This window comes from Magallana gigas, chromosome 2, assembly GCF_963853765.1.
Source record: "Magallana gigas chromosome 2, xbMagGiga1.1, whole genome shotgun sequence".
NCBI lineage: Eukaryota > Metazoa > Mollusca > Bivalvia > Ostreida > Ostreidae > Magallana > Magallana gigas.
Genome location: NC_088854.1, coordinates 37,172,935 through 37,187,694, shown reverse-complemented (window position 1 = coordinate 37,187,694; position 14,760 = coordinate 37,172,935). Strand labels below are relative to the sequence as shown.

Here is a 14,760-nt window from a genome sequence, read left to right as displayed (position 1 = left end):
ATCTGATAGAGTACTTTGCTTTACCATTGAGAAAACTTGGGTATGCAGTTGAGTATGCTTTTTGAAATTATTAGCTCACCTGAGCTGAAAGCTCAAGTAAGCTTTTCTGATCGCATTTTGTCTGTCGTCTGTCTGTCCGTAAACTTTTCACATTTCAACATCTTCTCCAGAACCACTGGGCCAATTTCAACCAAACTTGGCATAAAACACCCATAGGCAAAGGGGATTCAAAGTTGTGAATATAAAGGACCGCGCCCTTGTACAAAGGGAGATAATTAGGAATTATTAAAGAATTTTAAGATATTTTCAAATATCTTCTTCTCAGAACAATTTGGCCAGGAAAGCTGAAACTTATGCAGAAGCATCCTCAGGTAGTGTAGATTCAAAGTTGTGAAAATCATGACCCTGGGGATAGGGTGGCGCCACAAAGGGGGGGGGGTCGAATTTTTACATAGGAATATATATAGAGTAAATCTTTAAAAATCTCAGAAACCAATCAGCCAGGAAACTTGTGTGGAAGCTTCCTCAGGCAGTGTAGATTTTAAAGTTGTAAAAATCATGACCCCTGAGGGTAGGATGGGACCACAATGGGTGGTCAAATTTATAAAATAGGAATATATAGAGTAAATCTTTGAAAATTTTCTTCTCAGAAACTGATCAGCCAAGAAAGCTGAAACTTGTTTGGAAGCATACTCAGGTAGCGTAGATTCAAAGTTAGGAAAATCTTGATCCCTGGATGTAGGATTGGGCCACAATGGTGGTTGAATTTTTACATAAGGAATATATAGAGTAAATCTTTAAAAATCTTCTCCTCAGAAACCAATCAGCCAAGAAAGCTGAAACTGGTGTGGAAGCATCCCGGGATAGTTGTGAAAATCATGACCCCGGGGGTAGGGTGGGGCTACAATATGGGAAAGGGCAATATTTGCAAAGGAAAAAAATTATTCTTGTAAACTTAAACGTTAAAATAAATGGTTTTACTAAAATGCGAGGATCTTGACATATTATTGATTCTCAATTGCATAAAACTTGGAAAAGGATGACTGCACTTAGCGCCGGGTTTTGGGCCCTTTTCGGTCGCTTCTGTTGCGTTTATTTCTTAACCTAATATCACTTTTGTTAATTTTTTAAAGAGTCTAGTCCATTTCCAACATGAATTAAGATTTTAGACTGTGATACAATAAGCTCATTCTATGTTTTTCTCTATACAACTTTTGAAAAAAGGAGAATTTTTGCTTGCCTGCCCTTGACCAAACATTAGATCAATATTAATATGCATGAGAGATGGAGCTGACATTATCAGAATGCAGGTACTAAAATTAGACTAGCATGAAAAACAATGCTATGTATAAAAGTTTGTGATCACTCTTTCATCATAACCCTATCTGTTCTATATGGTACAAGTATATTATTTACTATGGTTTCAACAATTTCACCACGCCCAGGAAAGTACAGAAGTCTTTAAATCAATGCTCGACAACTTAACGTGTTTGAAAACATTGTCCTAGTTAGCACATAACACGCTACCTTACACGCCACGTGATATAATTTTGTATTCAGAAAGTTACCTGAGGTGAGAAATCACATGGTGAATTATAATATTCAACATGCATCAACCCTTGGTTACAACAGGGAAAGCGAAAGTAAGAAGAAGCAGGTTTTTCTCATTTTAACCATGAGCGCATGTTTGTCTATTAATCTCCTATTGACATAACTTTGATAATGCAAATATACAACTACTGTTAAACGGAGAACAATAGACAAACATGCGCTGACTATGTACGAAGTCAGTATAAAAGTGGGCGTCCTCATTATCGTATGGAGATTCAAGAAATCGTGATGACCCCCGCCTATGAAAACAAATTTGTACTTGGTAACAACATACTTTTATTTAACGCAATTACGTAAAGTTGCAGTTTAGATGTGGACCATTTCTGCAATTGAAAGAAAAATTCCTCTTTTAATAGTTTATTTTCTCGCAAATATCGCATGTCCTTAAGTGCAGTCATCCTTTTTGGGCTCAGAAGAGCCTTAAAGTTTTATGTAGGTTTATATATATTGCTTAAGATCTTTTTGAGAACTGTAATATTCATTATGTGATATGACTTTGAAATCATCCTGTTCAAAAGTAGCTCAAAGTTCATTGGGCCTCTGTTTAGCTCACCCAAGCTGAAAGCTCAAGTGAGCTTTTCTGATCACATTTTGTCTGTCGTCCGTCTGTCCGTAAACTTTTCACATTTCAACATCTTCTACAGAACCACTAAACCAATTTCAACCAAACTTGGCACAAAGCACCCTTAGGCAAAGGGGATTCAAAGTTGTGGAAGTTAAGGACCACGCCCTTTTTCAAGAGAGACGATTAGAAATTATTGAAAATTTTTGAGAAATTTTAAAAATCTTCTTCTCAAGAATCATTTGACCAGGAAAGCTGAAACTTACGTGGAAACATCTTCAGGTAGTGTAGATTCAAAGTTGTGGAAATCATGACCCCAGGGGTAGGGTGGGACCACAATGGGAGGTCAAATTTTACATAGGAATATTTTAGGTAAATCTTTTAAAATCTTCTCAGAAACTAATCAGCCAGGAAAGCTGAAACTTGTGTGGAAGCATCCTCAGGTATTGTAGATTAAAAATTGTGAAAATAATGATCCCCTGGGGTAGGGTGAGGCCAAAATGGGGGTTGAATTTTTACATAGGAATATATTGAGTAAATCTTTAAAAATCTCTTCTTCTCAGAAACTAATCAGCCAGGAAAGCTAAGACTTACGTAGAAGCATCCCTGGGTAGGGTAGATTTAAAGTTGTGGAAATCATGACCCTGGAGGTAGGGTGAGGCCACAATGGAGGTTGAATTTTTACATAGGAATGTATTGAGTAAATCTTTAAAAATCTTCTTCTCAGAAACTAATCAGTCAGAAAAGCTAAGACTTGTGTAGAAGCATCTCTGGGTAGGGTAGATTTTAAAGTTGTGGAAATCATGACCCCGGGGGTAGGGTGAGGCCAAAATGGGGGTTGAATTTTTACATAGGAATGTATTGAGTAAATCTTTAAAAATCTTCTTCTCAGAAACTAGTCAGCCAGGTTAGTTGAAACTTGTGTGGAAGCATCCTCAGATAGGGTAGATTCAAATTTGTTCCAATATGTTTATAGATTCATAGTTGTGAAAATCATGATCCCCCAGGGGGTTGGGTGGGGCCACAATGGGGGATCAAATTTTTACATAGGAATAAATAGAGAAAATCTTTAAAAATCTTCTTCTCAGAAACCAATCAACCAAGAAAGCCTTAACTTGTGTGGCAGCATCCCCAGGTAGTTATTATTAAGACTGTTGCCCTTGGACAATTATTGGACTCCACTAGGGTTCAAAGTCTGATGTAGGTGTAAATATGTATTGGAAATTGTTTATGATCTTCTTGAGAACTGCAATACTTAATATGTGATATGGCTATGAAATCCTGTTACAAAAGGGGCTCAATACTTAACATAAGAATATCTGTACAGGTATTGAAATTAACTTTTTTGACTACTCGCAAATTTTAGCCAGTGGAATTTTGTTTTACTTGTAAAATTAAACTAATCTTCTCATAGTAATAATTTGAATAATTTCATAAACTAATTTTCTGTAGTACATACTGTAAACGTCTTTAATTCCATGTGTCTTAATTGCTAGTGTCTGTGTTAGAACCTTTTACTGTGTTTTAAAACTTTTACTACTTTATACATCAATTAATCTTAAAAGTAAACTGCTCAATCTGAATTCCCATCGCAGACAACATGGGTATAAAAGACGTTTTAAAACTTATAAATTTGCTTTAAAGGAGTGACAATTAGCGCATGTGTTTACGTGTTCAACGGTAGGGCTGCAGAGGGATGTAAAAGATAAAGGGGAAACGAATTCTGTTATAATTAGTTGTTTAATTAACATTAATTGTATTAAATCATACATAATATTCATGATTATCATTTGTTAAAAACACTATGATTACGGAGCCATTTATTATCTGAACAGATAAACCACAAAACCAAAAAAAACCCGTTATTTTGTTACTAGTAAAAGTTAGCGACCACAGGTCTCTTTTAACTCGCAATTTCAATTTTTAACTCGCATTTAGCAAGTATTTCCCGTTAATTTCGACCCCTGACTGTAGAAAAATTTATACAGGATCTTTATTTACAGAGTATTATTCTACTACATTGTCCAGATATTTTGTATATGACTCCATAGAGCTGATTTTATCATGGCTATTGTTGCTCAGGTTAGCGATGTGTCTCATTGGTCTCTTGTAACTTATAACTTTATATATTTTTAAACACTTGATCCAGCCCACGATTCTTGAATTAGGCCCCCAAAAATTAATCATTACTTTCTTGGGCCAAAATTTAGAAATGTTGATGTTGTAGTAGAATATTGATGAGGCAGGCCTGTATTTTTGTTTTAGGGTTAAGACACAAATTTACAGTTAACCCATCTTTTATAGTTATTTATTTTTGTACTCATCAGCAGATATTCATCAAACTGATACATAAAATTTACTATAAAGGTTAAATGTTATTTTTTGTTCCTTTTAGTTTAAACTGTATATATTTCCTTTTCAAAGAAAGAGTTTTTGTCAATGAACAAACATGGAAATTGGTAATGCAGCTGCTTTGTATTGCAATTCATCTTCCCCTTCACAGTACAGAGGGTTCCACTTAATCTGATAGCGGTTAATCGAATAATTCGGTTAATCTGATATAATATCAAAACACCGAACCATTTCTTATATATCCCTTTATATTTTTTCCTGATAATCTGATAGAAAAAAATGTCATTTTCGGTTAATCTGATAGGATTGTGACCGTGTAATAATGATTTCCCACCCTCTTACACCCGTATATTCCTTTGTTTAATTGGTTGACACCCCTCTTGTGTACACAGTAACTCTTTACAGGGCATTAGTTACACTTCAACGCACACGGGTGGCTACCTTCTTCCTAAGATGAAAGCTACCGACATCGATAGTTGTTCCGGATGACCGCACACAGGACTGACCTTACCTGTGTACACATTTTATTGTTTGTTTATTTGCCAATTGCATGTGTTAATTTCATGCTGGGCTTGCACCATTAAGAAATATCTAAACATGTAATTTCTGAATCAAAAGTGACTGGCTTTGGAACATGTGACATCGAGGAAATTCTGATCAATTTCAATTTTACTTCGGGGTAGAAAACTTAATAAATAAAATTCAAATAATTTTTTATCATGCATAATTAATTATTTAAGAGCATTTTATATAACAGAAATAGAATTAAAATAAATTGTCCAGGTGAAAAGAGGGACTGCTCAGACAATTAGCCATTTCCTCTTATTACTTCCTGTCAAAATGGCGGCCACTTTGAAACCATCGTAATAAGGAGAAACATTTTCTTTTGAGCATTTACAAACAAAATAAAGACTAAAATGCTATTTCATTGCTAATGCAAGGTAAATTATTTCATTTCAAACTATTGACATACAGATTATATCTTTTCATTGATAAAATATGTCTTAAACAAGTTATATTTTATTCTATACCAAAATCATAGACCACAAAAACGCTAAATCGGTTAATCTAATAATCGGTTAATCTGATAATTTTTCTCTGACAAATTGACGATCAGATTAAGCGGAACCCTCTGTATTAACACAAGTCTGAACTGAAGTATGGGACTTCAAATGACATTTTACAAGTTAAATTTGCCTGATAAAAACATTTTTCAAATAAAGCATTTATTTGGGGTGTTCTTTAGTACCTGGGGAACATTACAGAAATAATGGTAAAGTAAAAAATGCAATGTCTAACTTTCCAAATTAGTCATAAAATTCTCAAACTATTCAATTGTCCTTTATCCCTGCTACAAGACAATATAATTGAAGCTTCAATTTCTGAAGATAACAGAGACATTTCAGTGGTTGATGTGTATCAGCTATAAAAATCATGTTTTTCATTGACTTTCTCTGAGTCAACCAAACCAATAATAATAAGATATGAAAAATCTAGAAAAACGACAATTAAAAAGTTTGATGCAGCAATAATTTTACTGATATGGCGGTGTCTGAGAAACAAATCGTTAATTTTTTTGGCCTTATTGTGTTCATTATAAAAGTGGAAAAAAATGAACATGCATATTTTCTGACACACAAGCCAGAATTTTTTTGTTGATAATATTAAATTTTTATTTTCATTACTCTCTTGATTGAAATCATGTCTGAAAATTTTATTAAAGCAATTCATTGACAATTATATTTTGCAGATACGAGTTACATTCCTCAAAGTCCATCCAACAGGTATGCAGAAAATTCAAAACACCCCAGTAAACAGACCTGGATCAATGAAATTGAATGATGGAGAATATCCAGAATTTTACTATAGTCGACGCTATAATTTCTTAAAAAGACACGATTGCAAGGATCTATTTAAGGCACTTTTGCTCATTAAAATGATGGAGGTCAGAAGAGAGGCAGCTCGAAAAAGTTAATTGCAAATTAGGTCATAGAAATCATTCTGAATACTTGTTTGTATAGATGCTTTCTTTTACAACCTATTCATTTATTTTTTAACATCTATAAAAAAAATATTGTAATTTATTTGTATAACAACTGGATCAATTTTTTACTATGGTAAAATACATATTCGCATGTAAGATAAAATATTGTTTATTCAACTAGTTGGAAAGAGGTTGCTGTCAGAAAAAAATGTATTTGTGAGTTTACATCATTTATTGATGTGTATTTACATATGATTTTTATTATTTGTTATTAATAATTTTAATAATTTTATTTTTAGCTCACTTCAGCTTTAAGTTCTTGTGAGCATTTCTGATACAATGAGTAGCGTGTGCTGTCTACCAATCTGTACAAAATTTACCTATTACATTTCCTCTAAAACCAATCAAACATGCCACAAAGTAAAAGATGACACATTTTTAGCTCACCGAGACGAAGTCGGGGGGAGCTTATGCTATACCCTCGGCGTCGGCGTCCGGACCTGGTTAAAGTTTTTGTTGCAGGTCCTGTATCTAACTTATTACTTGTCCTATCTTTACCAAACTTGCATGAATGATGCATCTGGACCTACTAAATGGTATCTCATAAAGGTACGATGTCAAAGATTAAGTGTATGCAAAAATAAGTGTAAAATTTGAATACGGCATTCTTTTTGTTATTCTACCGAGGGGCCATATGGCACAATATCCTTTGAACACCCACATAAAGCTATTGTTGCTCAGGTGAGCGATGTGGCCCCATGGGCCTCTTGTTTATATATACAATTTTAGGTTTGCAGTTGTTTACAGAATATAGCTATTGGTATGTTTGCAGTACTGCACTTTTTTTACGATAATACTATTGAATGTGTGCCAGCATCATGGTTGGATGGGGTAAGTTTACATTCATAAAAGCTATTTAATACATAGTGTAAAAAATTAACTACATTAATTTTCAAGGAAAATATATTCAAGATATATTTATAATTATACCAGTATGTGTAAGTTGTAAAGCATGCACTTATTTCAAATGACAGAACAACCAAGTTGCATTCATACCGGTGTGACATACCAGTACATTACAAGAAAATTTTGATAATTTATATGCTGATATTACTTGTGTTTGAAGATAATTTGTATATTTTATTAAGAGAATTATAATTACTATCCATCTTCTATATTACTGTATGAATAAATCAAAGGGTTTTTTCAAAATAAAGGACTATTGCTACTGGCCTGCAAGCAGTGCAACAAAAAAAATCCAAAAAATGTCCTTACCAGATAAAAAGAAGTGGAGAAAGTACAGATGTAGGCAGATCGGAAAAGAATAGGAATTTTTTTAAAAACAAATTCCTAATATTGATTATTACAATTAAAATTGATTTAATATTCAACATGAATGAATAAGTATTATAATGTACATATATATGAAAACATTGAGAATGAAATGAAATTTTTCAGATTATGAGGATTATGAAACTGCCAGAAAGTACAACAAGAGAGCTTTGGACACATCAAATGTGGAAACTCAAAGTGAAGGAGAGTCCAAAAAGCGCAAACAGCTAGTACCCTCAAGATTTCTGAGTGACACGGAAATTGACAGTGAAGGTAACGTTTCTGCACTAACCAAAAATTGTTATGAGACATATAAGTCAATCCTACTGGCTGGTTTCATCGGTGGGGACTGTAGGTTTCCTTTACATCTGTCAGTTTGCCTGTCCGTCTGTCTGTCCCACTTCAGAATTCTGCGTTTTTGATGCCTGTCTTCAGCATATTGCTACAATGCCATTGTAACATTTGGCAAGACAATGCGCACTCTACAGTGCTGTCTTCCTACCCAGGGGTTAAATGGGTCAGGATGTGTAATGAGCTGATTATGTTATTTGTGCTCACTATTATGTAATTATTATAGATCACAGTATATTTACTTTACTTATAGTAAAAAAAAAAAGAAACGCACTAAATCTTATTTTTATGAACTGGTGTGCTTTTTTTTTCTATTTTAAAGGTGAATGTGTGCCCTCTCCTCCTAAAAAACATCAGTTACGTCAATGTTAAACACTGGTGAAAAAAACTGGGACCACTACACCATCCAATGCTGATGAATCCTCACCATCTCCTGTGCAAGAATATGTCAGTGGAAGGACCCCAAGACAGTTGATTGCCATTCCTGTTGGAAGATCACCTTTGATTACTGTTAAGAAGGACAAACCACCTAACAATGCCCTTTCAAAGTCTCTTCCTATTCAAGGTACTTGCTATGTCCTATTATGTTTAATATTCTACAGTATTGTAGTCATAATACTTTTTAAATTATTGATCTATATGTTAAAATAATGCATAATATACTGGTAACATATTCAATTAATTTTTGTTGTTAGGTAAAAACGTCTCCCCTCCTGGCAAATCAAGACCTAATTGTAAATTAACGCCTTTATGGAAAAATGGAACATACACAGCATCAAGAGAATCACCATCTCCGGTAAACCCTGGTACAATGTACACACCCATCACAGTGAGGACACAATTGCTTACGCTACGCAGATCACCACGGTCAAACACTGTTGAGCAAAGACATCCAAGCAATGCTCCATCAAATTCTCCTCCAATTCCAGGTACATGCTGGGGCCTATGAAGTCCAATATTCTATCTTATAATATGTATATATAAATCACATATAATGACATATAACATGTATGATCTAAGTTCCTAAATGATATTTAAAAGTGTTAATTCTTTTTATCAGCTGCTGCCAATGAACTAACAGATACCACAAACCTGCCTGATTTGTTTCAGCAAGGTCAGCAAACATTCCTCTAGTGATTTAATCTGGATAAATATTCTTTGTTTTAAAGCTGTAGTATATATTTTGTGAATGCAATGGATAAAACAAGCATTCAAGTATATGATTAAAAATAGATTTACAATGTTATTAATTTGAGAAAGAGAGAGAATGGCTTAATCTAAACATGAAGATTTTGACTATGTGCTAACTTTGACTATTTTAGCGATTTTTATTTTGTCAAAATTCTCACATCATATACAGGATAGATTAATTCGTCAAAATTGCCTTTAACATAAAGATTGTCAAATTTTGAACTCGTCAATATTAAACCACGTTTACAGCATTTGTTTCTTATACTTATTACTAGCATGATTCACAATTTCAGTTATTTCTAAACTTAATCTCCTGCAACAAGATGTTGCGGCCATAAAATCGCATCTTATAGTAACAGTGGATACACACTATGGAACTGTGGAAACATTGCTACCGCAGGGAGAAAAACTCAATAGCAGCAGAGAGGTGGAGGAGTTCCAAGAAAATCTGGATGACTCTTCCCAGAAAAAGCTGGCAAGTACAAGGGTTGATCCAAAAGTAATGTCACTTGCAATAAAATTTTTAAAAATCGATGTAAAAAAAAAAATAATAATAATAATACATCTGTCATTTTGAACTTTGATGTAAAAATCTCGTAACATAATATTAATTACTTTAAAAGTAATCATGTCAAAAATGCATATCTCTTATACTTTCATAACTTAATTCCTAAATTTATCTTGGTTACCCTTTTGTTTCTAATTGAAATTCATGTTTGTAAAATCTTATTTCAGATTATTGCATTGACTTCCCTGCAAGGTGGAAGCAATGCAGGAGAAATTACAAGGGTCATTATGAGGTCCATCATGACTAACAACTGTATGAGCCAGTTTAGTGGATGTGGACAAAAGGGGAAGCGTGCTTTTATTGGCACCCAGCTGTACAAAATAGTCTTGTGTATGTTCCATGCATTTAATATTTCTAAATGGTTATTTGAAATTTCTATTGTATGATAAATGTCCACACACACAAACATATATATTTTGACATTCTATTCATTACAATTACCTCTTTTTCTTATCAGCTGCTGCGCGCAAGGCATCTAAAAAGTCCATTCCATTTGAAACAATAAAACGAGAAGTTTTAGATGTGTTGAGGTTGCTCCCAACAAACCTGGAGGAACCAACTATGTTAAGTATGTACACTTGTACTGAATTACATGTTTATGGCATTGTTATCATAACTGTATAAATGATGTGCCTATTGTATGACCACTAATGGTAATTAATGTATGTATTGCAGAAAAAAGGAGACGGACGACCAAGAGTTGATGATTTTCCGGAGGAATCGGATTGAGAATAACTGAACATTATTATGGCATATTATACCCTACTCATCAAGTTTACTTCTTGTGTGATTTTTAGACTCTTTTTAAACAAAATATGTCGACCATTTCATTTGCATGCAGTTAGTGTGCAGTTTTGAAACGTAACTTTTAAAATGTTGCATATAATGTAGATCATCATCATGCATATTACATATACCATGAATCAGTTTAGATTCTTTTGGGTCTTTTTTAATATACATTTATTATACCCCCACTCTGAAGGAGAGGGGGTATACTGTTTTACCCCTGTCTGTCTGTCCGTGTGAGTGATCATTCTGTCTGTAACAAATTTTCTGTCACATTTTTCTCAGCAACTATTAATCACAGACTTTTCACACATTGTTTAGCAAGGTCTGCCGTATTGGTTTTAATTTCCTGTCAAATTATGACTGTTAGTTTTTAGACTTAAATTTTCGACAAAATTTTCATTCTAGAAGTCTGAAATTGTTACATTCTTTATCTAGGCATGCCTTATAGTGGAATTTATTTTCAAACAAATCCGACTCCAATTGACTTTGAATTTTTGTGTATTTACACCAAAGCGGGGGCACTGCTAGTAAGCATTGGCTCACAGATCACTTGTTTTTAGACATTTTTTGATATATTCATGAATTAACAGTTTGTAAAAGCATGTCCCCTAAACCTCATAAGAAATTTGAGAAGGACACAATGTTCAGATGAAGTAAAAAAAAATGTGCAAATCATTTTTTGTGTTAATTATGTAATGCTGTGCAATGTTGGATATGTCAATTAAACAACTTTTGTTATTTCTTTTACATGATTTGTTTTTTACATTTTATTCCTAGAATATGTTGGAAAATTTGACCAACAGTGTTTTTAAAATAGTTCAGTACAAACGTTTCAAGGAAACGATACAATAACGTTAAAAAAACCATACAAAATTTCCTAAACATAACATTTTATAAAAATGTTTCACCGACATTTTAAAAGACGTTTTCCAAAATTTTTGTATTTATGTTATATTAATGTTTTAAAACATCTTTTTTAATAATGTTATAATTACGTTAAAAAACCCATACAAATTCACGTAAATTTAACGTTATAGATTATGTTTTCGTAACATTTAAAAAACGTTTACATAACGTTTTAATAATGTTTCTGTGTTAACTGGGACACATAATATGTATATACATGTATATACGTCTCTGCATATAGATACTGTGGCATTAGTTTTTAATCACACATACGCTGCTTAATCAATTAAATGGTTTGTCTCATTATGATAGTTAACGTTAGCCAATGTGTTAATTAACACCATTTCAGCGGATTTTAGGTTTCATAGTTCATAGTTATATCATAGATTCTAAGCGTTTTTGACTTTTTTATTAATTAGTACTCTTTTTAATTACTTTTTCCTTCAACTGGGCTGGATCATGAAAACTCTATATTTATGTTTGTCTGTCTGTATGAATGAATGAGGTTTAAATATATATATATATATATATATATATATATATAAAACATAGTTGTTAATAAATTGTATTAACTTATATTTTAACTGATGCTGCACCTGCCCCTGTTGCTGACCAACCTGATGACCCAGTTAATTGTATTATTAAGAACTATACAAACTACAATATTATACTATACTCTGTCCCGAGTTTTTGCTTCCACCACTTTTTGCTTGATATTTCGATAATCATAAATACCTTTGTGCTCAAACTATGTTCATCCACTAATATGAAAAATGTCCAGATTATCTGTTTTGAAACGCCCCCTCTACCGCTTCAGGTTTCAATACACATCCCAAAATAGAAAGTCTACGGAGATTTAGCATTACATCAGCCATTAGTAAGCCCAGATGATAAAGTTGAAAAATTGTGCGAGGTGTCCCGAGAACTTCCGAATGGAGAAAAGATGTAAATATAAGAAAGTACAAAAGCTAAATCCTATAAATACTGTCATATGGTCTCGCCTAACTTTGTTAAATTGTCAAAAGCGGTGAGACCAGTTTAAAAACTTTAAGGTGTATATACAGTATTTAAAGCAAAGAAGATGGATGGAAAATGCGTGTAAAATGCCTGTACTAGGACGGATAAGATGCTGAAAATTAAAATATCAACAAATCTCCGTAAGAAACTTGTTTTCGTTCCTGCATATATGTGAACTTTTATGAGTGAAAAATGATAATTTGTCAATGAAGATATCTTGGATATTTTCCCTTTTATCTATTTCAACAGCATTTCTTTCACAGGTATGTGTATTTTTATTAAAAATCATCAAAACGTGATGGAAGCAATAACTTGGGACAGACTATAGATGAAAATCATTGGTACAGGCATGATGAAAGGATAACAAATTATTAATTAAGGTTGAAAAGAAGATAAATTTATCAATAACTTCATTGTAAGCACATAATTTACAAATTATATATATTTAATCAATTACTAATTTAATTTTATTTAAATTAATTAATAAAAAGATTATAAGATCTTTTTTAATCACTGGAAATTTAATTATTATAATATGGTTATATTATAAGGTGAATTGATCAGAATACAAAAATATATAACTACATTATATGACAGATATATATAAATATAATTATATATAAAACTAAGTGCGAACGGCGTCAAGGGCGAACGGACCTAGAGCGAACGGCGTCAAGGGCGAACCTGTTTTAGAGCGAACGAACAGCCAATCACCTCCGCATAAACCACGTGGCGCTTTTGTTTATCTCCAGCGCGTAAATCGGAGAGACTTCTTGAACTAAGATGGAGGAATTTGACAAGCGGATATTTGAGGGTCTAACAGCCCTGGGACTTAATAAGCTACAATTTGCTATTATCAAACTAAAATCTTGTAATGGGACGGAAAGTATATCATTTTCAGAGGTCTCTTGTGGATATGAAGTGTTGAGGGACAAAACAAAACGACGGCCATGTTTTTTTCCTTTTACATTAATCTTCAATGACGGAGTTTCTTTCTTGGAAACTATGGAGAAAGCAAGCAGTGATGACATAAAAAACATGGAACCTCACATGAAAGAAGCTTTTTTACGCCTTAATGCATTTTACAAAGCTAAAGGTGAGAAAAGGAATTAAGTAATGCAGGGTTTAATATCCCTTAAAGAACCCAATTTAATTGAAAATTTCCCAAAATAATTGCGTAATAATCAGATAATGTGTTATAAAACATGGAAGATAGGATGCTGAATGATTTTGTACCTATGCTGAATAAGATATCCTTATCAAAACACAGGCACCTGAATTTTTAATAATCAGTCGCTCAGTTAGCCAAATATAAAAAAAATTCTACCTCCTCTATATATAAATACACATTTAAATTATAAATTTGTATTTATGTATAGATGAGGTAGAATTTTTTTATATTTGTCTTATTGAGCGACTTATTGATAAAAATTCAGGTGCCTGTGATCAAAATATCTGAGTGTCCTGTCAATATGGTTTACTGTAATGAAAACATCAATTTAATGATTAAACATGTAATATGAAATGAAAACCAAGAAAACTGTATAAAGTTTTGGTTTTTGCTAACTTGTGTTGAGTAATATTAGTTAAACTGTTTTTTCCCAAAAGAGCAATTTTTCGATGAAAAAATTCCCAATTAAAAGGGTACAGGACCCGGCCTAGGTACCAAAAATATTCAATTAAGCCCTGTATTGAACTGTGTAAAAGGGGATTTTTGGTTAAATAGTTAAATTGGACACGCATACATGGTGGTGACAAAAGTGAGTACCGTAATCCACTGAATATAATGCACAGTAGTGTAAAATACGCACCCCCCCCCCCATTTTGGATCTGAAAGTGGTGAAAAAAACTAGTTCGGGTGTATAATGCGCATCCAAAAAATTGACCAAACTGTAATGCTGAGTATTAACAAAGCAGTTATACACACTCAATTTCCTACTGAAAATAAGAAAAACATGATAATTTTTAGCTCGCAGAGACGAAGTTGGGGGGGGGGGGGGGGGCTTATGCTATACCCTCAGCGTCGGCGTCCCACCTGGTTAAAGTTTTTGTAGCAGGTCCTGTATCTAACTTATTACTTGTCCTATCTTCACCAAA

General features: G+C 33.2%; 3 protein-coding genes across 12 annotated transcripts in view; all 3 read left to right on the top strand.

The window, feature by feature from the left end:
* LOC105338295 (uncharacterized) overlaps nt 1-8,756 on the top strand; it is a 60,711-nt gene extending 51,955 nt beyond the window's left edge. Inside the window, exons 4-8 of the mRNA XM_034447474.2 lie at nt 6,276-6,309; nt 7,299-7,400; nt 7,727-7,814; nt 7,968-8,114; nt 8,515-8,756. Of these exons, the coding sequence (XP_034303365.1) occupies nt 6,276-6,309; nt 7,299-7,400; nt 7,727-7,814; nt 7,968-8,114; nt 8,515-8,564 (421 nt within the window). The 3' untranslated portion in view covers nt 8,565-8,756. The remainder of the gene's footprint in view (nt 1-6,275; nt 6,310-7,298; nt 7,401-7,726; nt 7,815-7,967; nt 8,115-8,514) is intronic.
* LOC136269428 (uncharacterized) lies at nt 8,565-11,487 on the top strand. 2 transcript variants are annotated; one of them, XM_066076391.1, is made up of 7 exons: nt 8,565-8,757; nt 8,888-9,121; nt 9,253-9,306; nt 9,677-9,882; nt 10,119-10,281; nt 10,409-10,519; nt 10,627-11,487. In XM_066076391.1, the coding sequence occupies exons 2-7, from the start codon at nt 9,004-9,006 to the stop codon at nt 10,653-10,655; spliced, it is 681 nt and encodes a 226-aa protein (XP_065932463.1). In that variant the 5' UTR covers nt 8,565-8,757; nt 8,888-9,003; the 3' UTR covers nt 10,656-11,487. The 2 variants fall into 2 exon arrangements, with proteins under 2 accessions (XP_065932463.1, XP_034303371.2); XM_034447480.2 differs by having other exon boundaries at nt 8,571-8,757; nt 9,677-9,858.
* A 1,888-nt stretch (nt 11,488-13,375) lies between these two features.
* LOC105338296 (uncharacterized) overlaps nt 13,376-14,760 on the top strand; it is a 46,675-nt gene continuing 45,290 nt past the window's right edge. For 3 of the 9 annotated variants that reach the window (XR_010711090.1, XR_010711089.1, XR_010711088.1), the window contains exon 1: nt 13,380-13,759. Coding sequence is in view for 1 of the 9 variants with exons in the window: in XM_011443349.4 (XP_011441651.2) it covers nt 13,447-13,759 (313 nt within the window). In the remaining 8 variants the exon portion in view is untranslated. Of the gene's footprint in view, nt 13,760-14,760 lie in introns of all 9 variants that reach the window. The other 6 variants (XR_010711092.1, XR_010711091.1, XR_010711095.1 and 3 more) reach the window with 4 other exon arrangements.

Excerpts from the sequence above, each read along its gene's own strand:
- LOC136269428 (XM_066076391.1), top strand. The coding sequence starts at position 9,004 with ATGTACACACCCATCACAGTGAGGACACAATTGCTTACGCTACGCAGA. Across the intron at positions 10,282-10,408 it reads GCTGTACAAAATAGTCTTGT|CTGCTGCGCGCAAGGCATCT; the intron begins GTATGTTCCATG and ends TTTTCTTATCAG. Across the intron at positions 10,520-10,626 it reads GGAGGAACCAACTATGTTAA|AAAAAAGGAGACGGACGACC; the intron begins GTATGTACACTT and ends TATGTATTGCAG.